This window comes from Marmota marmota, unplaced genomic scaffold (genome assembly GCF_001458135.2).
Source record: "Marmota marmota marmota unplaced genomic scaffold, marMar, whole genome shotgun sequence".
Classification (NCBI taxonomy): domain Eukaryota; kingdom Metazoa; phylum Chordata; class Mammalia; order Rodentia; family Sciuridae; genus Marmota; species Marmota marmota.
This window is the reverse complement of record NW_025999968.1, coordinates 4,010,211-4,036,258: the sequence shown is the minus strand read 5'-3', so window position 1 is coordinate 4,036,258 and position 26,048 is coordinate 4,010,211. Positions and strand designations below refer to the sequence as shown.

Sequence of the window (26,048 nt, the reverse complement as noted above, 5' to 3'; positions counted from 1 at the left end):
CTTTTCTTCTTCTTCTTCTTCTTTCTTTTTCTTCTTTCTTCATTTTTTTTTCGGGGGGGGGGGAATCTTAGTGCCTTAACCCCAAAGCAAGACTATTGTTGGAAATTCAGACATTTGAAGAATCACATGGAGCCAGAAGTTCCTATCATCATGTTCCCCTTACTTCCTTACACTTTCATTCTGTTATATTTCTTTCTCTTTAACTCTCTCTTTCTCCTTCTCTCTCTCTTTCTCTCTCTTTTTCTTTCTTGCTCAAAATTTATGCCGGTGTTGCAAAGGTGAGAGATGCTTCATTGGAAGCTCCAGAGTTTATATTTTGGGAATTTTCTCATTGTCTTGTGAAACTTTCATATCTTTGGACATGGGAAATTTTGGGATTTTTTTTCTTCTCCTCTCTGGGAGAGGAGGCAAGGATTGGTTTTCAGTGTTTTGACTCTAGATAATGACTCTGGTCCTACTTACAAGCACTCATTCTCATCCATGGGTAGAATATTAGAGTTTTGGGTCTTACCTTGGTTGCAGTTGTTCTAATTCCAGGGTGTGTACTTTAACATAAATCTCTCTCTCTCTCTCCCTCTCTTTCTCTCTCTCTCTCTCTCTCTCTCTCTCTCTCTCTCTTTTACTGGCCATAGCCATTTAAATAAGGAAATGTTCTCTCTTTGTGTGTAATAGACACACTCTGTCTATAAGGTCAGTCCTCTGACAGGTTTGAATGACATATTAGTTAGAGGACTTAAAATATTTAATGGTGCTTTTTTTTTTTTTTTCTCTGAGCCAGAGCAAGTCAGAGTGTGTGCTTGTGGGACAGGTGTGTGTATGGGGGTATGCTAAATCCAATAAAGATCCCATCCTCTAGTTACCTGGAAATTGTGTGTGTGTGTGTGTGTGTGTGTGTGTGAGAGAGAGAGAGAGAGAGAGAGAGAGAGAGAGAGAGAGAGAGAGACTGAGTTAAACTCATTAAGACATTTAATAAAAGAAACAAAGGAGGTTATTTGATCTGCTACTGTTTCTTGCCTCACTGTTACTGAGGACCTGAAACATAATCAGTATGAAGTTCTTCCATGGAAATTTATGATTTTTTGTCCTCTGACTTGATTTTGTGGGGGGCAAGGTTTTGAAAAATAAGACCTTTATTACTATGTATTATTATAGTGGCTTAAAAGGGGGACAATTTTATTAATTCAATTTTCAAAATCATACTTTGAAAGTTATTAATTTTTTTCCCAAGGGTTTCTCGGCTCTACTCAGAGGCTTTATGGATTAGCAGCTTCTACTTACAAGTATGATTACTTTTTTATTTTTCCATAGAAAAAGATATGGCCTGTGATTCCTATTTGTAGCATTAAAGCTTTTGATTTTCTCCCATGTATGATACATTTTGAATAAATCCTAATGCCTAACATTTCTAGAATAATGTTCTCTGAGAACCACAGTCATCATGGTGGGTGTAAAAGTCAAAACAGAGAAATGAATCTACATCTCGACATAAAGTTATACGGGTGTGCCTATTACGTAGGTGGACGATTGTCCTTGTGACTGAGAGATTGTATCACACTGGCTGAGAAAAACCAGAACTCCTAGCATTCTCTCCATATTTGAGGAAAGAAATTGGCTTCCCTTAACTAGACTTGGGCCAAAAAGGAATCCCACACTTGACTTTCAAATCTTCAAAGGGATTTTCCTCATATAGTCGACTGACCAAAAATAGACTTCAGCTGGTTGATGCTGTTTTAGAGCAAATGATGACACAGATATAAGTAGAAGTATCAGAACCTTGAAACCATGGACACATATGCTCATTGTTGAATGAATAAATGAATGACCTTGAGCAAAAAATTAATGATGGTATAATTTCTTGTTATAAAATGTGAATAAAATATTTGAGCCTCACTTCCTCTCACCTATTGGATGACCCAAGCTGTATAAACCAAAGTTCTATAATGGATAGAATGAGGGAAAAAAATGATTTTAGATTTTAAAACCCATTGTATTAAAAAGCAAAAAAAAAAAAATCTACAAAAGGGAAACTATTATTATTTAAATTTTGAGAAAGAATATCAGCACTCACACACCTGAAAGAGGGATCCTTCTTGGGAATCCTAGAGGTGATCCAGAAAGGCTTTTGTGAAGTTTGTCAGGCGTAAGTTAGGATCTGAAAGAGCTGGAAGGGGCCTGTCACTGTGGAGAGAGCCCTGGGCCCAGGAGGGCTGCCCCTGGGCCTGCCTCTGCTACAACCTTGAGCGAGTCACAGAAACAGGCCCAGCCTCAGAGAGGGCGAAACGCAGGGAACACTCTACAGTACACCCACGTTCAGACCTTCAGACAAAACATTCATGCTAATGATGTTATCTCTGCGGAAAGGGATTGCATATGATCTTTATTTTCTTCTTTATAGTTTCATACATTTTCAGATCTCCTGTAATGAGAATGTATTACATTTATTATCAGAATAGAAGACAAAACAAAACAAAATTTAAGACCCTCTGCATCTCAGGAAAAGCAAATAACCTCTTTCTGATTGGACAACATTCCAAGGAAACTGAAGTTTCTTTCTCATGTTTTAGCTGGCCAGTATCATACAGTAAAATTAAAAGAAGCTAAAAGATGGGGTGAGGTCTAATTTCTATGAGGAACAGGGACTTAAGAGCATGAAATATCAATGCAATAAAAATGTGTTATATAGGTTTATGAGGTCCTTCCGACCATAAGCTTGGCGTATTTGTTAATTGTCCTATAGAATACCAGAATTACATGGCTTGACTTTACCGGCCGTGGGCTCTGCGCGGTGGTGCTATGGACTGTTAGGGAAGATGCAGCCTCACTAAGCACCCTCAAGTGGACCCAGGACTTCATCAACTCTCTTACACCAAACCAGCTGAGTGTTTCCTATTCAGCCTGAGAGGTTTAATTTTTAATAACCAATGAATTAAAAGTGTTTAAGAATGCCCAAAGGGTTAAAGTTTAACAAAGGAATTCCTCTGGACTACACTATCTGAAAGTATGTATAAGATTAGGGGGAAAAAAAACCCCACAACTCTAGAAGTTAAATTCATTTGAAGCAGTTGTCAGTATAGCACTCAGGACCAGGTGTGCATTTTCTGTCTTAAAGAAGAAGTAAATGTTGAGTCCCTTGGGCCTACAATGTACCCATTACGCCTGCAGGTACATTCCCGGTCCTCTGCCCTTGCTGCAATTAAATAAGACATCAGTTAACTCACTTAATAAAGAACTACCTTCCAGTTCCAAACTTTGTTGTTGTTTCTTAGCTCTTAAAACAGAAAGCAGATTATATTTTCTGTTTTAAAATATACACTTTATCTATATTCCACACTTTATCTATATTCTAAAATATAGATAAAGTGTATATTTTAAAGCTTTTCTACCTATTTGACTTGCTAAAAAGGATTAAAAGCACAGGTTTAGGTAAGTCTCTAGAGATTTTTGTCTTTTTCGGTTTCACTCCTCACTTCCTGTTCCTGAGCTCTAAATTGCGAATTTCTCAGATCCATTTTAAAATACATCGTGGATTCAAAATCCTAAGGGACTCAGGACCGTCTTTAATCCATGTAATGTGTGTTTTCATTTTGTATGTTTCAAAAAATCAAAAACATTCAAATACCATGAAACTAGGTAACTGGCCTGCGGAATTTGAATGCAGAGATAATAAGTGAATTTGTGAGATTTCCTAGGGTTTTAAAGCTCCTGGAAATAGGAAGATAAGGGATTAAAGAATGTTGGTATGCTCCCAGTGACCCTCGCATGTCCTCTGTGGCATCAACTACCACCATGCTGCACTTGGTAAAGGCATCTGCCTGGGGCCCTTTGCAGTGACTTTGTTCCTTAGAGTTCTGGGATGCCTCAATGACAAGACTGGTTTATCTATAGCTGCTACCGTGTCACTGGCTCCAAACCTAGCGCTGCCGCCTGGTTCTGGTGCAATGCTCTGAGAGTGCTGATGGCTCTTTGCAGCTGACCATTCCTGCCACGAAAATAAAACCTACCTGAAACTTCTCTGTTGAAAGACCGTAAATTTTCTCTAGATATTCTGCTAGATAACACACTCTCAGTACAATCCAGCAAGCTAACCCTGCATAGTGCCACCTACCACACAACACTTGGTATGGACAAGTGTCTATACATTAAACCAACACCTGCTCTTCCTCCTCCTGAGGTGTAACAGAGGTGGTATGCCTGACCCCTCACTCCTGCCTGCCTGCCCTCCATTACCTCCCTCCCTCTTTCTTCCTTCCTTCCTTTTATTTTATTTTATTTTTTTCTTCCACAGACAAAATGTAAAAGAACAGAGTAAGAAACTTAGGGCAAAGTCATTTTTTCTAGATTTCAGACATTAATTAGATTTTATATTGAATCCCTATAAGTTAGGCTCTTTCTGGATTCTACACTTTTGTATATACTAGAATATTCTGATCCTCTTTCCCTTCTCCCCTTCCTGCCTTGTACACTTCACTTTCTCCTAGAAGCTTTTGCTGAATCCTGCTCTGTTTCCCTCAAATATCTTGCAGGTACCCTAACAAGGATGTAGCAAAGCTTGTTGTGGTGGCTTGTCCATCTTGGCGGTGAACTCTGTTAGTACAGAGTCGTCCTGTGAGTACAGTCATCCCTGAGACCCCGATCAGAGCAAATTCTAGGATAACATTTGTTAGACTGAATGCATGGTGTCCTCACAATATTGTGCTTTGCCAAATAAATGTAACCTGCGCCCCAAATTAGTTTTAACTCCATTCAGAATGAAAGCTCTTTCTTGTGTTCCTAATGTTAGAAATCATAAGGAAAAGAAAACGTCAACTCTGAAAGAAACTCTACAAAGCACAGAGAAAAGCCAGTGGAGAGTACACCTAAGAAGTCACATTATTAATGAGTTAGCGTGGGAGGGTTGAATCCCCAAGGGACACCAACCTCCAATGAATGAACCACTCTGTCTTTTGCGACACTGCTACTCTTAGCAGCTGTCAATAATGAACTTACCTGTGGTCTGGAACTCCAGGTTTTACATATATGTATACAAATTCCCAAGGTACACTAGCTTGCAATTCAACAGAGAGGTGCAAGGTACTGCTTGGTTTTTGTTCTCCAAACAATTGCTGCTTCCAATTCTTACAAAATCCACACATCTAGTTGAGAAAGTATGGTAAAATGGCCAAGTGACTTTTCAACATAGAACATGGCTGGGGATGCTTGGAGCTCTGTGATCTAAAGAGTATGGAGATTTGAAGCTCAGCCATCTTTTCTGCCTCTACTCCCTGCAACCACAGGTTGTCACTCTTGCCCCAAGGTGTTCTTGAGCAGTTAAAAGTGTCCTCCTAGAAATGCAAGGCCTACAAGGTAGGGGATCTAGTCAGAATCTTTGTATGGGGCAGATGAAAAATAGGATGCACAGATGATACTGAGGATACGTTAGTGGTAATGTCTAGGTGCTAAATGTGCGTATGTGTTACAGGAGATGTGGGAAGCATTTTCTTTTACCATTAGCACAGTGATAAACAAAATAGTGTAGTAAACTATGGCGGTGTGTGGGTCCCCAGCGTCCAATTAGGAAGCATGATAAATGACTTGTAAGGTCTCTCCCCCCACTGATTTGTGGTGGATGTAAGCTGACAATTCTCAGTGGAGTCCTGGTGAGTAGTCTGCCTACTCCCCTCGTGCATCTGGTGCATACGGACACCTTAAATTGGAATTCCAATCTCATTATGTCATGCTGTGTTCTGACTTGGCAGGTGTGTTTCCTCACAGCAGTGTACAAGGGGAGATGTAAGGTGGCTCCATTTACGCTGATTCTTTTCCCCCATTGAGGTGCTCCTTTAATTTAATACCTACAAATAACTTGTGATGATGAAAGAGCGTAGTGAGGGACAGAGTGACTGTGTAAGGGAAGTTGTTACTAAGGTTAATTTGTATCTTGCCTCTTTAGAAGTCGATATTTCCTCCCGATAGATGAGACAATGACTTTGTGGTGCCTGCATGGCTGGTAACCAGTGTTTAGCAGTGCATGCTAACACGATCCAAACTTTTTCCTTGATTTTGTTGGAAGGATGTCAGAAGGAGATATATATGGAATGCAGGGTAAATGTGTAAGAAAATGTAGAAAAAAGAAAAATCAAGAATCAGAATTATAGCTGACAGAGAAAGAGGGTGCCAAGGGACAGTTTAAACTTGAGGCTTGTATTTTGAGAGGCTATGATATGATATTTGTCAGGGGCTGGGACTGCAGTGATGACTTAATACTTGGTAAACATGTATTCCTTTTATCTTTTTGACTCTAAGTAGTACCACTTCCTCTAAGGTCTCTCGATCTTCCTACCTTGTTCCTGAACCCAGAAATAAGCTCCCAAAGAAAGGATCTATCCTTGCTATAACCAGAATGCTTCTCACAGCAGACTTCAACCTTCATGCTGAATAGCATATGGTGCAAGCACCAAGTCAAGCTCCATTGGGGGTGCGCTCTAAAGACCAGAGGAGCCTGAGTCAGCTTTTTCTGTCCATGGAAGATCTCAAGTCTTCTTACCCTTTGGGGCAGTGTGCCAACATTTTCCATTGCAAATCTCATTGAGCTCTTCTTAGGCAGCTTTATTCCTTCTAATTAAAAAGACAAGACTGCCAATTACTTAAACTTAATCCCCAAATGTAATTGTTACTTTGAAAAAATTTTTCCATAAAGCTCATAGAAGAGCAATATTTCCATCAAATTAAAATTTAGTAGAAGCTCAGATTTTTTTTTTTTAAATTCATTTTCAAATCCCTGCTGGCTCTAGAAGTCTAAATAGCATAGCAAGGCAATGAACACAGGAAGATCACCAGGAAAGTCTCACTGGGGTAGGCAGATCCAGACAAGGAAAAGGCACTAGAAAAGAATCCCATTACTAAAATTTCTCCAACCTTAAAATTGACACTACAGGATTTTTTTTTTTTTTTTGCCATTTTGCTTGAAGCTAAATGTAAATTCAGAGAAATAACACTTCCAAGCCTGTCGAACTTTTAAAAAATGGTGTGAATACATTTCAGATGGATTCTTATTAACAAATTTTAACAAAAACAGTTCAGGAAACAGAGCAGAAGGAGGAGTAGGAAGGTTTGGAAGAGTTAAGACCTAGAAATGGGAATGACCTATTACAGTTGGGTCTAAATCATTGGATCTACAATGAGTGTACTACTGATTCGATGTGAAATACTGGTACAGCCACTTGATTTCCCCTACTAACAAAAACCAGGAGGAATTCAGACTACTGTTCTCAGTGAAGGAGCAGTGGACCAAGTATTAAGTCCGACTTTTCATCATTTTCGTGTGTATTAATCAGGGAAATGACACTGCTGTAAATTTGTGTTGATATGGTTGTATCAGGTATACATAAGACAGATAAGATATACTTATCTATCTATAAGTGGAAAGAAGATCCTTATTTCTGTTGGCAATGGGAAAGGAGAGTTACAATTAAAAACTGAAACTGTTCCCAAGATATGCTTTCTATCTTCGACCAGAAAAAAGGGCAGATTCTTTGAGTTGAATACTATGGATTACTGACATGTGGTGATGTGCATGATGGGCAGTTGCTAAAAATGTGTACATGCCACACAATGAAGAATGCTGAAATTTTACTGCTCCTTTTATGTGCAATATTATGATACTTGGTGAAAACAATGAAAAAAATTTTTTTATTTGTCTTTGGAATTCTAAACTTCATAGAAATGTGAGCCTTTCAGACATTCTTAGACTCCATAATATATCAAACTACAATGAAAACACACTGAATTTATATCTAGCTAATGTCCATGCAAAGTGGCACAGGAATATCTCTAAATACAGTATTTTTAAAAATTAAAAGAAATATGTGTATCTGAATATGATTATTTTAAATTCAATACACTTTTTTTTCTAGGAACTTAAAGTTCTCTTTTGTATTTTATTTAAAATACCACTTTGAGCTTGTAGGCATGGAAAATATAATTTCTTTCCCATTTCACAGTTGGAAAAACTGAATTAGAGAGAACAATGCTAGTAATTATCCATGATTAATAGAGGTGTGTATGCAAATCAGTCTGAATAAGTGTGTGAAATTAGATGTGCTGATGCCAGATAGCTCTGCTCATGTTTTTAAAAAGATGAATGCTTTCATATAAATTTCTGGGAGTCAGGCATACATCTCTCTCTGTTGAGCATATTTGAAAATGGACTTTGTAAAAACACATGGACATTAAAGTAACTGTTATGTATTATGAATATTGTAATATATAAAATAAATTAGATGGATGTTTAAAATTCATTATATAGATGCGTATCTAATGAACATTATGAATGCATACATAATGGTTATTTATAATGTAGTATAGATTTATGTGTGTGCCTGGGTACAGCAAGTTGTGGATTGGAATCTGGATATACTTTGATCTTTAAAAAGTGTGGCAGAAAGTTCATGTTATTTTTTGAGGGTTGTAGGAGTCAATTGAGTTATACATGCAAAAGACCTTAGAACTCTATTGGTACATGAGAAGCCAACTAAGCGGGTTAACTATTGTTATTACTGCGAATATGACCATTGTTGGGCAAGATGAAACTCCTGTTATATTAAAGGGCTGAGAAGAGGCATTTTCTCATTGATTCCCAGGATGATATCCTACAGAAAATAAATGAAACTGTAGAAATTATTCAGTGATCTTTTTGGCATGAGATAGGTAGGCTGTCCTATCCATTTTCCCTTCCATCCCTTTGGAATATGGGCTTTAGAACCCATTCCTGGGAGTGCTGAGTGAGGACAGGGCTCTCCCCTCCTCTGACTGTAGATAGAATCTGGCTGTTCTGATGCTAGACCTGTCCATAAGAACACCTGTCTCCCTTTAGGAGGAAACATACGGGACTGCAGATTTATGCAAGCCTGGTTTGTTTGTGGGTTGGATTTGAATTTTTTTTTAAACTTTAATTTTGGGGGGTTTTGTTTGTTTTCAGAGAGAGCTTTAGACAGCTGTATTAATCATGCAAACCCAGCCATGTGCAATGTGTTTTATCAATGGAAAAACAGGGACTGAATGGCAAGCAGCTGAGAACAAACCTGGTGCAAAGCCTGAACCTGGAAGATAATCTCAACATTTCCCAGATCCATTCGCCACACGGGGTTAGTGATTGGAAAGGCTGTTCACTTGGGATAAATAATCAGATGGGAGGCAAACAAGTGAGACACATTCCAGGGTTTTTTTGTTTTGTTTCAAGAGGCAGTGATTGGAGAAGGATGGGCTCATAGAGCCCAGAGAGCCACCAGCTCAAGGGAGTTTTTTGGCTTGATAATTGTGAAAACAAAACAATGGTGATTTGTCCCTGTCCTTTTCCCTTCTTTCACTTGATTTTTAACTTTCTAAGGCTGGTTTCATCGCTTCACCTGAATTCGTGGTCTTCCTCAACATGAGGACATTGCTAGGTGCACTTCTGTTATGAAGACGGGCTATGCGCCAGTAGGTTGATGGGGAGGAACATTATCATTGCCCAGTATTCAGAGCCCCAGGAAATGATTTGAGTCAAACAAATCGAGAAAAGTTCCCTCAGACATTAGAGTCGACTCTTTCCTCATTTTACAATTCAGTGGGTTTTCTGCAGCGATATAGTCAGGGGTATTTATGCAAATATATGCAATTCAGCACTCATTTTAGAATAAGTAAACCTGAATTAAAATTAATGGGGAAAAACACCTATCAGAAACAGATCAGGAACAGAACGCTACTTATTTTGCTTGCTTATTTTTATATGTATCTTTTAAATTAAGGAGCAGGGAAGCACACTGTTTTTGTTGTGTTGTTGTTGTTGTCATTTTGTTTTGTTTGGGTTTTGGCACAGGGGAAAGGACATTTGAAGATTTCTAATTGGCCACAGCCGATACACATTACCCTTTGGTATAATTCCAGTATTATTATTATCGCTGCAGAAAATCAAGCAATATGATGAAGGAAACCCAAGGGAAATGCATTTGATTTATTGAGCCTGGTTTTTGTTTAATCACAGCTTGAAGGGGTTTAGGACTGCATTCTGGCTGTGACTCTACAGCACATTCCCAGCCAGCTTGAAGAGCCACAGAGAGTGGGGATGAGGGAGGTTACTCTCCAATGAAAGATGATAATAATGAAGCAGCTGCAATGTAATATATATTTCTTTTAGGTTGGAAATGAAGAGAGAGGATTCTCTTTTTATCATGGGTGGGCAGAAAAGGATTTTTGTGACTTTCTACTTTCAAAACCCCTGGAAATTAGTTGGTTGAAAATTCTTCAGGCCATTTCTGTTAACCAACTGCTTTGAGGATGACACTTAGTGCTCCATGTAGATGATGACAACATATGATATTTGATCCAATGAAGGAGTCTGCACTGTAGTGGTAAACACCATAAGGCATGCTTTTCATAGCTATTTGGGTATAAGTTGACACCCTAAAGAATTAAGCATTATATTTTTAGCTTTTATTTAAATGGAAAACTGGGTTTCCCTTGGGTTGCCGTCTTGATTGGAAACAGGAGGAAAAAAGTGATTATATTCCTGGGAAGTTAGAGTCCCTGTAACAAAGAGAGGGGGACATCTTCAATAGCAACCTCTCACATCTGCTATCCCAAGTCTTAATGAACAGCTTTTCAATTTCCACTAGCAGAAGCCCAAAGTATTAGTAGTAAGAAAACTAAGTTCTCTAAAAACTATCAAATCTAAGAAAGCTAACTACAGTCTACCTACAACATAAAATCAAACTAGGGTCATTCTCCAATCAACAATGCAGTTTGTGGGAAATAAAAAGTTCAACAAAATCCCACATGCTCCATCCCTAGACAAGACTGTTTTTCAATATCTGACAGCTGCCCTTTGAGAGCAACGTCTGGCCTCACTTTGTTCAGTGTTACATATATCATAATGTATGATCAGATAAATATTTGAGTTTGTAGCTGCAGAACTGCTCTCACAAAGGACACCTAGAGTCATCGTGACACTGTACAAAGCTCAAAGTGGATGGGGCATGACCTCTTTGAAAAACGTTATCCATTGGGACAAATGTGTATGTGTGTGTTTTCCATATCAAGATACTTGCACGATGGCAACATGATAAAATGGTGTCAATCTTGGCAGCAACACCAGAAGACAAATGTCTTAAAATAATTGTGGCATGTCAGGAATTCAAAGATGGGATATTGTCCACGAATACTAAGTTTCACGTCAAGTCTAAAAAAACAGACACAATTTTAACAGTTTTATTTTTAGGAGCTGGGATAAGACATAGATTTTATTAATGTTTTAGAAAATTTTTTTTTTTTTAAAAAGAGCTCTTCCAAGCTTGTATACTGAAAAATGTTTGGACTCTTCTCACAATTTAGGAATCATTGTTTTATTAAGCTATGTTTTGGATCCTGTAAACCTTGCAATACTTACTTCAAATATAATTAAAGTTAGTTTTCATATATGCGAGTGCACACATATGCAAAACATCGTATTATTGACACTAAATATCTGTACCCAGTTTTGCTCTAATTTTTAGTCTGGACAAATGTTTAATGAAATATGATCCATCTTCAAACTTACAAAACAGTAGCTTTTTACCTTTAATTCTGAGCACATTTTCTTTATAGTGTGTATGATAATCTTGTTTAATTGGATTTATTTTTTCCACACTAGGCCCTGCATGGCCTAGTTTCCATTTTTTTCTCAGGTCTTTGAGTGCTATTTGCAAATCACTTTTCTGGAATTTAATTTCAATGGTAGGTTGGTTTCATTTCAGATTTTTTTTTTGTATTATTTTAATTTTATTTGCCAATTTGCCTTTAAATAGCCTTAAGCTAGAAAGTCGTGGCTGCAACTTCCATCTAAATGTGATGTAGAAGGCAAAATTTAATTTGGGTACATAGAAAGTCTTATGAAAAGGAATACAGAATGACTACTTTAGTGTGTGTGTGTGTGTGTTTTCTAAAGTAGTTATGTTTAAAAGGAAAAACCAGTGAGTTGGCCAAGAGTTTAAGAAAAAGTAGTGTCCTAATATTCTGGTTGAGTGTAACCTTTGTTAGTATATAAGTTCATTTTTATAAGTAGTATCAGTGACTTAAAATTCAGATAGTATAAATCTCCAAATGTGAGTTTGGATGGTGGGAGGATTTGTATTTCTGTGGGCTAAAGAGCTACAGAATTTAAGTGGCTGTGTTCCAAATTATGAGAGTTCGTGGTTACCTGTAATCAATTCTGACTGAAGAAAAAAATCTCTCTCTGACATTTTCTTCCCAGTTACTGAAGTTTAGGCAGGTGGCATACCTGTTACAAACCTGTCAACTGGTGTGGGACAATGGATTAACTTTATTTGCAATGGTTAAGGAAAAAAATAATGTCTATTGGATGCACATTTTGGAAACATATAATTCTCCTTTATGTCTTTTTCTCATTATAGATGTTGGAGAATGACCCAGCAACAGAGCTACAGTGATAAAAATCATACTGACCTTGAATGGGGTGGGGGATTGTGGGTAAAACACGCTCTGAAGGGGAAAAAATAGTAAACATCATGGAGAGTTTAAAAATATCGATCTTATCTATTTCTTTCTCATGTTAAGCTACTCAAACAATTAGAAACCAGATGAATTTCCTTGCCTGTAGGATCATCTCTCTCATGAAATATTTATTTGTTCTTTCTGTAACACTAAAGTATCATAGACACGTATTAATAAAATTAAAATTACAAAAACATTAAAAAATATGTCTACAATAGGGAGACAACATCATATTATGGTAATTTTGCATACTGGATCCTTCTGTCCACTGGCAACACCCACGACCAAGATTTTAGCTATTTTAGAGAATTGGAATAGAAAGCATTCATTGAAGTAATCAAATCCAAGTACTTGGTCCTGAGTCCCCACTCTTTAGCTCCTAACAGATGGACCTCTGGGAGCTACAGACTTCTTTGGATCAGCTCTATAGCCCATATCAGCATTAGTCAAGCATATGGAAACTTTATTTTGTGAAATACTAATTCAAGTTTTCTCTCAGGTTTTAACTTCCATATCAATGACATCAGTGCAAGAGTATACCTGAGCAAGTATACATTTCTTGGAATTATATCACTTTATTTTTAGACTTTCTTAATCCCAACCTCCTGTTATAATATAATTTCATCTGAAATTTGTTCAGCCAATCAAACTTGCTTGATCACACACCCTGTTGAGGAATAGGGAGTACTTTTCTATTGAAAACTTGGTTCCTAAGCTTATGGGACTCTCACAGTCCCATATTGGAGCTACCAGTGCAAACTGAATGTGCAGACAAGAGTTCAGGCTTTCAGGTACCCTTTGCATAGCTCACTAAAATCCTAGGCTTAACTCTAAATCCTCCCTGAGGTTCTTGCAGAAAGAATAAATGGCACCTTAGGGATAGGATGCAGTACTTGCTACCCCTGAACACTGCAATGTAACAAAGTAGCACAAACTTTCTGCATCCTTCCTAGAAGTTTGTTTAAATAATGACCAATGAAAAATGAAAATTAACAAAAACCCAAACCATATCAAGATAAGCATAGGTACATATTCAAATTTGATCTGCATGCCATCATATACCATAAACCAAAAAATACTCAATTTTAGCAAGGTCTTTGGACATTCATACATCTGGACACTGAGCCAAGTCAGTGACCTCTCTCTAGCTGAAAGTTGTAGCTTAAATGTGAAAGTTTCCTAAGTGCATTAAGATGGAGCAAGTCAATAATCGCCCAGTGAACAATTGTGTCTTAGTTACACGAGTGTCAAGTAGAAAAATGGTTTAAACCTTCACTGGTTATTTGGTATTAAGTTTCCAGCTTTGAAAATAAATAGCTAAACTGCTTTCAGCATTTATGTAGCAGTTGGAGACCGCTGTCCCATATTATACTCTTTCTACTGTATTTTATTTTTATTATTACTATTATTATTTGGACTGTTTAAAGGACTCAGCTTCATATTTTCTCATCAGACTCTTCACAGCTGGGTAAATGCACTCTGCCCTCATTTCCACAAGACCATTTATACTGCTAAACCATCTCACCCACTCGACTTTCATCGCCTTTCAACTGCTTCCCAGCTTGTTATCACTCTCTTAGCTCCACCCTGTTATCATCATTTCGGGCTTATCACACCCCATTAATTAGCCTTATTCTCTTAATTCTCTCCTTCTGACTTCTCTTTCTTTAGATGCTCCCCCATTCCCACTTTTTATCCTTAATCTTCCACCATGGTTCTTGCTGTTTTATAGTTTAGGTCAGGGTTTATGGGTTTCTGTAAGAGTATAAAGTGAAGTAAATACCATTTAACATGAAAAATTTTCAACTTTTGATTTTCAAAAACAAGGGAGGGCAGGAATCTTGGTGGAACATGCTTCTCCTTGGGCTGTGAACACCTGAGGAGGTGTCAGGAGCAGAACTCCTTTAGCAAGTCTCTGAATGCTTAGTTGTTTTTTTTTTTTTAACAGAAAAATGGTGGCAGGAGTGTGGGGTGGGGTGTGACTGGCTGATTCTGCTGAATATCATAAGAAACAGCCAGAAGGGGATTAACACTTCATAAGGAAACACTTGAATTAAGACAATAAATGACCAAAGGGGGAAAAAAAAAGCTGCAGTCAAGGGAAGGTCGGTGTTTATATCAAGGTAATTTACTAGCTCAAACAAGATTTTCTTTTCTTTTCCAATGGGCATAACAAAGGTACAGTGGTCTTTCAGGAAGTTAACCTATTTGGTGCCTATGCTTGAAATGAAAAGTAGTGCAACTAAGTGCCCACCCTTTTCCTTTTATCCACAGAGAGCCTTTTTACGAGGGACTTTGCAGCTAGTCTTTCAAACAACATGGGGTTAGTGTTCAAATAGCAGCTCAGATTGTTGTATTATGTGCCATCTAAAAGAATCTGGTTAAGAGGCCTCCCGAGTCTTAACTAGCATCATTGAGTGGTGTATGTTTATCACCAAGCCCCTGGAATAATAACTAAGAATGGTTTCCGAAGAAGAAGGGGAGGCCCGTAGTGTAAAGACTTACTATAGTGTTGGGTTGCTGAGGTGGCATTTAAAATCTAGTCAATTATAGGTTTACAAGTTCATGATATTTTAAAATTAAAAAGAAAATGAAAAAAATACCTCCTACACACTGATGTGGAATGGTCCAGTAGAAACCAATATAGTAGGTTGCTTTGTATTTTTACTCCTTTGTTTTGATCAGTAGGACTATCCTTTACCATGTGGAAATAACCCCCTGCTCAAGCAACTAGGCTGGAATATTAGTTGAAATCCTTAGCAAGCCAAAAATAAAATGAGTCTGATAATCTCAACCTGCAGATGAGAGTTAATGGGAATGGAAGTGGGAGGTGGCCGAAGCAGTGCTCTTGGATCTGAAGGGACCACAGTAGTATTAGGCCAGTTAGAAAGGTCTCATGAAGGGAAAGAAGACATTAGATGTCTCCTCCCTTCTAAACTGCAAGCCGTATCTCCTAACATTTTTGCCTACATACATAAATAGCTTTGGTGTTCTAGCATCATTGAATGGTGTGTGTTTATCACCAAGCCCCTGGAATAATAACTAAGAATGGTTTATAAAGAAGAAGAAGAAGTCCAGTTTCTAACTGGACTCTGGAAACAGATTACCCAAATTTAAATCCCAAGCTCAACCTTGCGTAGTTGCACTAATGACATAACCTCTTTGTGTAATGGAGAAACATGAGTGCATAGCAAGGTTGCCATGATTAAATGAGGTCATGTATGCAAAGTACAGCACATACTGCAGGGTACCTTGTAAGAACTCACTTGATAAGAAATGATGACATATTAGTCATCATCTTTATTCTTCCTCCCTATTTGTAACTCAACATAAGCAGTGAAACAGATAAATCTATCACCTTTGTGGGTTACAACTTGGTCATCAGTGTGGGAACATGGAACTTGTTATGTTACATAAGCAGGCAATAGAACTTTTCCTGCCATCACCAGCCATCCTAGTCTTCATCTACATTATGCACATTCCCCTATCTGACAAAGATCAAGCTGAATCCTTACCCATACGCGTTGCACCACTGGATTAATGCATTTAAAAAATATATATATATATATATATATATATATATATATATATATATATATATATATATATAAGGTAACATTCTGGGAATGAAGACAGAACTAAAAGGCACTACTGAAGTAGTCTTTAACAGAATGCTGGAATGTGAGAAGAACAATTGAGAAATGCTTCCGCTAGTTGAGGATGAAATTACTATGATTGCAATGTATTCTTACATTCTCATTCAATTATTCTGACCCCTTTGGAGACTGGTGTTTGATTAGAGTAGAATGGTACACATATGAGTTGCTGAGGACAAGTGGTCACAAATGACACTGCAAAAAGTCAGCATGTCACTAGGACCGACAGGGCTGAAAATGTGCTGACCACCAACAAGGATGAAGAATTGCAGACTCTTCAGGGTACTGGCTCTGAGTCTACCTGCTGCTGCCTCTGGCTGTCAGGAGCTCACCAGCTGCCCCATCTGCTGCAGACTGCCTTGGTCAGCAGAGTTCCCTGCTGCCTGCACAGTGCTTCCATCAGGGTCCCCGCTACAGACAGCTCCTCATGCCCCTGCTCATGGAACAGTCGCAGCAGGAACGCTTGCTCACTGTGCTCCTTCCGTGAATCCCGTTTACTCTGACACCAGGCAAAGGGCCACCACACGTACATTTACCCTGATGTTTTCTTTCTTCCCTTCCCTTCCCTTGTGCTCTCCTTTCCTTCCTTCCTTCTTTCCTATCTCATTCTCTCCCTTCCTCTCCTTTCTCTCTCTCTCTCTCTCTCTCTCTCTCTCTCTCTCTGAACAGTGCTCCCATAGAGCCTCATCTTCAAAGGCTCCAGCTACACAGCAGACTGTAACAACGTGCTTTCCACAACTGACTGGTGGCTGTAGGACTGGCAGGGAGTGCCATATTTGTTACAAGAGAAGCAGCTGCTTCCCCCTTAAAACATCCACAATTAGGCTTTGGGTCTAAGAAACAGGTCAGATGATTGACTAATTTTCTGTGATTCTCCTAAGCTCCTTTTCACCTCAAAGTCTAATGACCTTTCATATTGTATTCTTCAGCAAGTATAACACCATAAGGTGGGGAAATCAATTCTGAACTAAATGCTGATCACGAGCTGCCTATGCATGCTTCTAAATGCAGAACTGATACCCCTGTGGGCTGTGGTGTAGAGGGCAGCGTGGGCCCGTGAGGGGTGGAACATCATTAAACAGGGCACCGTGCACTTCTCAAATGTATAACTGAGGGTGATTTCTTCCAAATCACCAAGGGCATTATGATACAATTGCCTTATTCCCTGCTTATCAAATTATAATCAGAAGTTCTGTAAGTTTCTATTCTTAATTTTACTAGTTTAAGTCCTTCAAATGGACTTTTGTGTTAGATCAATTACTTCTACTAATATTTTCATTATCTTTGACCCCACCCATTCTCTTTCTCTACCTTCCCCAACTATCCCATTATTCTACCTCACTTCGTCTCTCTCTCCATATACAGGCAATATTTTGTTATTTGAAATATATTGTTATCATACTTCATATTCTCAGTGATGAGAAGAAAGCATTTTAATGCAAATGTATCATCGCTCACTCTCTGCAGTCCATTTTCTCTTTTTCAATCCCTATAAAACTTTTCGTTAAGTATATATTATTCGACTTAACTAGGTCACCTTAGATATGTCAGTACCTTGAATTTATAGATGAGGCTAGGTTTTTGCCCCTATTTTTGAAATCCCTAATATCAGGAATGAATGGGTAACTACATTTCTTAATACTTATCTTCCCAAGTGTCTTGTGGATATTGATGTTTCTGCTGAAGCAAAGAACACTGATGCTTGGTCTTTGGAGACAAGTAAACAGGGATATGAATTTTAAACTTCATATTGAGGCAACATTTGTATAGCTATATTGTATCAAACTGTCATAGACTGACATCAATTGGAGTTATGAATGAGAAAGTGAAGGCTGAATTTTGGGTAGTTTGTGGTTGTTGTTTTTCATAAGTGGAGCTGTATCTGGAGCAGTTTTAAAATGGCTTTAGCTCTGCATTTCAAGAGAACTCTCACTTAAATTGATTTTCTTCTAAGATTTTTTTTTTCCACGAAGGCTCATCTAAACGGAATAAAATAAGATGAAGACATCTCTCCTGGCCATAGTATTTCTAGTTTTTCCCAACTGAACTTGTGCAGAAAAAAAAAATTAGCAGTTTGTTATTCCAAAAGAATAATAGTACATTCTTTGGTCCAAATGAACTTTGTTTCTCAGTATGTGCTAACTTTTTTGATTGCTTTACTTATTCTGATGAACCTGTCCCTATTCTAAATATATTAATTTCCCATCCATCATCTTTCTGTTTCTCAGGGGACATTTGCTTCTATACTCGTAGCTTCCTGACCAACAAGACAGGGATTTAGAGTCTTCACTACAGCATGCTGCTCAAAAGTAAGACTCGAAGGTGGAGCTTCCTACTAATATTGATAACTTGGAAATGGCTGATTCCTCCTTAGTCTACTCTCAAGATCTTTTCTGCTCTTCAGAAATGTTTCCTTGCCTACATTCTCATCTCTGTTAGGAAAAACATTGGACAAGTAATGTCTTTTGCTGTCATATTGAATCCTTTATGCAACCATTTTCCTCCTTTGCATTTTATATTATGCTTTAATCATTAATACCACCCTTCCTCTTGAGTTGTTAAAAATATATTTCCTTTTCCAGCTTCTCCCTTCTCTCAACTGCTTGTCCATCCTCATTGAATATTTTGTCTTCAACCACTCTCATCACTGATTTTTTGTAACAACCATCAATTTTCAGTCTCGTACAGCACCTCTGTTTCTTAAAGAGGCTACCACCAAAGAAATATGTGCTCTCGGTACCACTAGCAGTTTAGCCAATCAGGAAGAAACAAAACTAAGGGGGAGGGGAAGAGAAAAAAAAAACAGGACACCTACCAAAAGTAAGAGAATACAGACAGAAATTCTTCCATTTGAAAATCTTGTGTCCAGGAATTGAGAAAACTGTGCTTTTGTTTTGGTGAGTATATTCTTATTTTTATAATGTTTGCCTTTAATAACAAAGGGGTTGAACTCCAACTTTCTACAAGAAAACTCTACCCATGTAATTATGTCGAGCTGGACCCTGCTTTGGCATACTTACTGAAAAGGACTAGGCTGGCATTGGTGACCCCCAGCTTGTTGGCAGCCACGCAGGTATAGTTGCCATAATGCTCCTCAGTGACGTTGGTCACCGTCAGGGAGGACTGGCCCTCCGTGCTCTTGATCTCAAGGCCATTGGCGCTGTTTATCCTAAGAATTCAAAAACAGGAGAGTTAAAAGGAACACCGATGAAGGTTTTAACTTTCTTCCCCATCTTTATATTGGAGGAAGAAGAGAAAAGAAACAAAATTTGTTATGCCTAGCTCAATTCCTCATCTTAATTGTGCAATCCCTATTGTCAAGATCAATGTCCCTCAAGAGAAGACTCTGGAATGGTTGACTTTCATTAGGCTTAAATTTCTGCTATCTGAGAGAAAGGCATGCAGGTGGAAATGATCCTTTAAACCAGCTACTTAACTTTTTATATTTTAACTGAGTGCTTTTGGGCTTCAGTTGAAGGGTTACAGGCCCTAAAGCACTTGGTAAAGAGATACTGAAAAGGAAGAGCCAAACAGAATAGGTCTTCATAATTACAACTGAGCTGTTTTGTTGTTGGGCTTCTGAGGCCTCCAGCACCACCAGGTGGGGCACTGGGGGCATGGCAGATTTGGTACATACCTGGTGTCATCCCGGTACCACTCAAAGTCAGGCGCGGGTACTGCAGAAGCCTCGCATTTGAGTGAAGCTTGTCGGCCTGTGGTGGCTTCATTGCTCTTGGACTCTGTGATGGTGGGAGGATCTGTAGGAAGGACAGGCACATGTGTTTACAGGAGAACCAAAGGGGGACAGGGAGCTCCAGAATTTCCATCCAGGGAGGAATCAGAAAGGACCCTCTGATTGGAGCAAGGTAGAAAGGGATTGTCTGAAAGCTCCACTGATATGAATCATGTGATCAGCTAAGTGGGTCTGACCACTACAGAACTCAACAAAAATAAGAGATGATTAAAGAAAATAGACCTGGTTTTCCTAAATGAGGCACTCAGCAGGGTGCTATGGAAATGGAACCTGGGATCTCTTTCTCTCTCATCTAATCAATTCTTAATTATTCTAACCGTGGATTATAATATTCATATTGTATTTTTGTACATAAATCAAGAAGTGAGACTGAAAAACATGGGATATTAAACATATGATTTCACCATTTTTCTTTTTTTTTTTTTTTCTGCCATCATCCTCATTATTATCACTGTGGTTTGAGATGGTCTGAGTTTGAGGAGTCTGATGAAAATAATAGAGGCCTAAAGTCTGTTCAATCCAAGGCTAACCTGGTATTTTTGAAGCAATTAAAAAACTAACAAACAAACAAAAATCTAAGATTATGTGATTTCTTCTTTTTTCCTATGTGTGTCCTGATTTCTGTGACCCAGGTAAAATTTGCTTTTGTTTATGGGGTTTATCCTAATGCATAAAGGACTTCTTGGTGTATCAGTTATATAATTGCTGTTCTATTCTTGAGTTTTTCTGCCTATGACTGGGCCTGTGACAGTCTTGACATGAACTCAGAAGTGCATCTGAAATTCTGGTTTGCCATGATTCTTTCAAACACTCCTATGAAGGTAGAGCAACTGTTTACAGGCCCATGCGAGGAAGACAGTGTGTGAGGGGAGAGATCCTGGGCCTGGTGATGCTTTGTGGATCTTCAAGGAGAAAAGCACTTTTCTGCTCAAAGGTCATTAGCCAGAAAATAACATATGGGAAAAAACAGACCCAAACAATCAGTTTAGACTTTGTGAAAGAAAAACTTATTTAAGGCACTTTACAGTCAACTTCAGTGTATCAATTTCATTGAAACTATATTTTGGCACCTGGTCCATCTTATTTTTGGAAACTATTTCTGAAGTTTTGTGACTATAGAAGACTGAGTTAAAAAGGATTGTACAAAAGCATCAGGTTCATCTATGATTTCCAAACCCATGTCATTTCCTGTCAGCTTGGAAGTCTTTAAATCACCATCAGAGAGAGGCATGAGAGTCTGTTTGGGTCAACACTGTCAGCCTGAATGTAAACCGGAGTGTCAGAGTAGGGGTTTTGTTGTTGTTGTTTCACTTTGAATTTAATCTGTTCATTTTTTCATATAGGCACAAAATGGGAAGATGATGTAAAAAAAGAAGCCTAGACAGGAAAAGAGGAGTCCTGGAATGTCTCTTGGCTGTGTGGACCTCCCTCTACACCCTTGATTTTTGGGGCCTTGGTCTTATTACCTTTAAAATGAGGGAACCATGCTTTAATGATCTGTAGTAACCTTCCCAGACACAAAATATCTCAACTCCAGTAGAAACAGCCTCTCCTTATAACTGGACTGTTGGTATCATTGCCACATGTTTTCATAGCCTTAATTCATTTAACCTTTAAATTACTAACTTTCCAAATTATAATCCATTAATGTGTTCTAATGGGTTAAGAGTCAGTATTAGCAGTCAGGAACATTAAACCTGAAATCTGAATTTTGACTCTACCCTTAGCCAGAACTTGGTCTGGGTAACTGTCTGTACTGATTTAAGCCTTTTTTTTCCCTCATCATTTTTTTTTTTTATTTTTTGCAGTGCTGGGAATTGGGCCTTAGGGCCATGTGCATCCTAGGCAAGTTTTCTACCATTGAGCCTCACCTCCAGCTTTATGTTTTAAAAGACGAAACTACTTAAAAGGATCACAACAGTTACATATGAAAGTCATTCTGTGATTGGTTATAGAGGTCATTAGAGTACATAGGCTCAAAGGCTAATGCAAGAATTGCAGGTAGTTACACTGGTGGGGAAAGGAGGGCTAAAGCGTATTAGTAGAGGTCATGAACTCAGATTGAAATTTGATAGACTTGAGCTCAAATCCAGACTCTCTCCCTCATGTTCTTCCTCATTTTCAAAAAGTTTAGCACTTTTCTCAGAGTTGCTTTAATACCCTCATCAATAAATTGTTGGAAACAGGAGCAAGGAGGACCATTTGGAAGCTGCTGAAGGAATACAGAGATATTTTGCATTAGATTTGGGAAGATGCTGAATGGAGGGAAAGATCGGAGATATATGAGGCCTCAGAGTTGATTTTCTCACTATATGAGCTGCCTCTGATGTCAAAATTTGTAGCACAGTGATCCATTAATGTTGACTGAAGAGAGTTTTTTATTAGTGATTCTATAGGTTTGCTCAATTTTCCCATTTCAAAATGGGCATTCAATAGTGCTTGCAAGTTTCTATAGTTACGTGGTTATAACTGATAAATTCATAATGGTGACTATGGCTTCACTAAACCAGCCCTGAACCTGGGTAAGACTCCACACTTCCTACCACCACCACAACTCCTACCACATTCAAATGGTCCTCCTTGTGCCTGGTTCCAACAATTTATTGATGAGGGTATTAAAGTGACTCTGAGCAAAGTGCTAAACTTTTTGAAATGTGGAATGTGGAATGCAGGTACCAGAGGTATAGTTTGTGGAGAGTTCTTTCATGTTCTGGGTCCCAGAGCAGTATGTGCACAGGGACTCAGGGGAAATGATTTTTTTTTTCCAATTGAAATATTTGGGAGGAATAAATTGGGCCTGTTTGGCTCATGGCTTCTCCTTTGTCCTTTAGAGCCAAGTTCTAGCAGGAGCAGAGGTTTTCCTCTGTTTCTCTAAGCTAGAAGTCTGTCTGGGCCCCTTCTTCCTGTTCGCATGTGGGTGGGCTTCCCCAGCCCAGGGCAGCCAGATCTAGGGGGGTGGATAAGTCAAACCCACTAAGCTACTACCTCTAAACATGGGGCATTTGTGTCTCACATATTCCTTTACTTATTTCCCAATTTGTTGTGAACCTGAATGGGTAAGTGACATTCATTAGCCCATCAGAGGTTCCAGCATGCTGTGGCTGGCAAGGAACTAGGTTGAACACTTTTAAGGGCATTAATCTTGAGAAAGGATGACACTGGTCAATTATCAAGGCCAACCACTTGCTTCTCTCTTTCAAAACCTAGGAAGTTTCTTGTGCTAAAGTAAATTCATGAATACTGATAGGCGTGTAAAGAGCTCATTGTTCCTAATATTTCTCAAATGACACTATGGTGCAGGTCTGTTCTTTCATGGCTTATTGGAATGAACATTTCAAAATTCATTTGTAATGAATTCTGTATAGATGAGGCTAAGAAAGATTATTACAAATCATATTGCAGCATGCCTACTGTAGTTAAAATAAAAGATGTCCTTGCTCCAAATATGGTTATAATAAAAATGAGGCTTCATAAAAATGCTGCACAGAGATCCATTGTTATTCTTTACGTGACTTTGGAATAGCTTACAATTGTCAGAGGACTCTTCCAGTTTTTATTACTTCAAAATTCCAGGTTCTGAAAATATTAATAAGGGCTTTCTTATTCTTACATCACCAATAACAAGATTCTTTGAATTAGAATGAATATGATAACAATAACAGTGGCTTAAGAAATAAAATGTCACTCACTTAATCTTCTTAATTTTGGGAATAATCGTGTAAAAGAACAAAATTTGAATGAAGGATATAATTTATAGCATTCACAGGCATGAACAGCACTGTACTAGGCTTTAGAAATCCTCTTTATTCAAATAATTGCCACAGCGCTGTCTCATTAACCCCATTTGACGAATGAGAAGACAAGCACACAGAGGGTTAAATTTTTCCAAATTCATAAGGCCAGTGTTTGGAGCAGTATGGATTTGGACCCATCTATCATGTTCTGGAACCCATGCTCTGAACCTCTCTGCTCTAAGTCCATTTGAATGAGCTTTTTTAGTCAGCAATGAATTCCTAAAAAGGAAAAAAAATGCCATTTAAGAGAGGACACTGATAGCTTGAAAGGTAAGTGTTACATATTTCTACTATTCACAGGAAACAAAAAAAATGTCATAACATGGACTGACATAGTAGATACAATGCCACTTTAGAATTTAGGAGATTCAGGCTCCATTCTGCACCTCCCTGTGCCACTTAGGTGGTTACCATAGACATGTTTTCCTGCAGTCCCTCACCTGTGAATAACAGCACCTGCCTACTTATCTCACATACAGGTTTTAAGGTAAATATCAAATGATATAAAGGTAAATATCAAATGCCATACCCAGGAAAGCACTTTCAACATTGAAGTCCTTCCTTCCTTCCTTCCTTCCTTCCTTCCTTCCTAACTTCCTTCCTAACTTCCTTCCTAACTTCCTTCCTTCCTTCCTTCCTTCCCTTCTTTCTTTCCTCCTTTCTTTCTCTCTTTCTTTCTTTCAACTACTGTTACTCAGGTATTTTCATGAAAGGTGGGAGGGCTTGGGAGTTAGACCTGGGTTAGAGTCCCAGGTCTGCCTCTCACAAGTTCTTTGATTGTGTGGCAGAGAATGCTTACATTTTCTGAGCTTTGTTTTTGTCCTGTCTATATGGAAATGATATCGATTATCTTCCAAGGTTAGTGTGCAGTAGTGTAAGAAGGCAGCGGAAGTAGAGGGTGCAGGCAATAATAAAGGCTCTGTCCTGCAGAAAATTTAGAAACAGTAAGTCTAACAGTAAGACTGATTCAAGTTGTCATTTTTTTAATTACTTACTATGTACCAGCAATACTAAATTTATTAAAAGGTCTATAATAAAGTTGCTATTCCTCCTCTCTGAGGCAGACCAGGCCCATTACACCTCTTCACTTGGTTGGCTTCTGTCAGTGTGATGATTATAGTAAATGTATGTGGAATCTCAGGATTGTCTTGGTCCTCTGAAAGTTCTCAGAAAAATCATGGTTCTTCTCCACAAAGTAAAATTATGGTGGAAATTTATAACACACTGGATGAATTTTTTTTTTTTTTTGCTGAATATTTCCTCTGAAGATCTCATAATAGATTTTAGGATGTGTCTTTCCTGTCACCTTCCAAAATGCAAGAATAAACTAAAGGTCAGCATGGGGACTGGATAGGTATAGTTATGACTACCTAGAGAAGGTGACTATTCCTCATTATCATGTTCAATAGTGAAGAACTATTTTCCTAAAGTTTCCTCATTAGGTGATTTTGGAATCAAAGCCCTGAAGAGTCCAGTTAAAATATCTATCTACTATCTGGAGACAACTGGTATCTCCAGGCTTACCTGTGGATTCAGTAGTGAATACTCTGCTTCCTCTAAATAAGCAGCTATCAAATACAAGCTTGGGCTGTAGAAGCTCCTACGTCTCATGTCTCCCACCATCTGTGCTCATTGGCTTGGTTAACTCTGGACAGCGGAATGAAGCAGAGTTGTGTGAAAAGGGAGATAAGAACAGAAAAAAGAAATTGTGAAGAGTGATAGTGTGGACCTACGTGGAGCGTTATGAAAAGGCAGAAGAGGGGGGAAAAGATGAGCAGACCAATGGGGGAGGGAATAGACTTGAGAGCTGGAAGAAGCTTTTAGGAAGAATTTCTCTGGAAATAGGAAAAAGGTCCATTAAAGGGAGAGTCCAAATAAAACTAATAGCCTGTATTTATTGAGCATTTGCTATGTGCTAGATATTATCCGAGGGATAGTGGGCACTGGGGTGAGACAGACTCATAAGTAGAAATTTTTAATGCACTGTGGGAACTGAAATTGAGGGATTATACCTGGAATCTGCAATGAAAGGACAGACTCTTCCCTAGGGCAGGTAACTGGAAAAAATCAGCAGTCATGCTCTGGGGAAGATACAGAAAGCCGAAGGTAGAGGGAACTGTGACCATCCACAGAGCAGGCCCAGTGGCCTGCTGAGGGGCAGAGCCGCCCCCCACCCCCAGCGCCTGCCAGGTAGGCGGAACGGTGACCACCAACAGAAAAGGCCCAGTGGCCCACGGCTGAACAGAGCTTCCAATCACTCCTGCAAGGTAGGCGGGCCTGCGACCCACCGGCAGAAGAGGAGCAGCGGCCTGCTGAGAGGCAGAGCCGCCCCCTCCCCCT

General features: G+C 38.7%; 1 protein-coding gene across 3 annotated transcripts in view; it reads right to left on the bottom strand.

Moving 5' to 3' along the window:
• LOC107136298 (limbic system associated membrane protein) overlaps nt 1-26,048 on the bottom strand; it is a 621,536-nt gene that overhangs the window by 19,813 nt on the left and 575,675 nt on the right. For 2 of the 3 annotated variants that reach the window (XM_048803275.1, XM_048803276.1), the window contains exons 5-7: nt 19,798-19,918; nt 19,181-19,329; nt 12,457-12,492 (exon numbers count right to left, since the gene is read on the bottom strand). In XM_048803275.1, coding sequence (XP_048659232.1) covers nt 12,457-12,492; nt 19,181-19,329; nt 19,798-19,918 — 306 coding nt within the window. The remainder of the gene's footprint in view (nt 1-12,456; nt 12,493-19,180; nt 19,330-19,797; nt 19,919-26,048) is intronic. The other variant, XM_048803277.1, reaches the window with a different exon arrangement.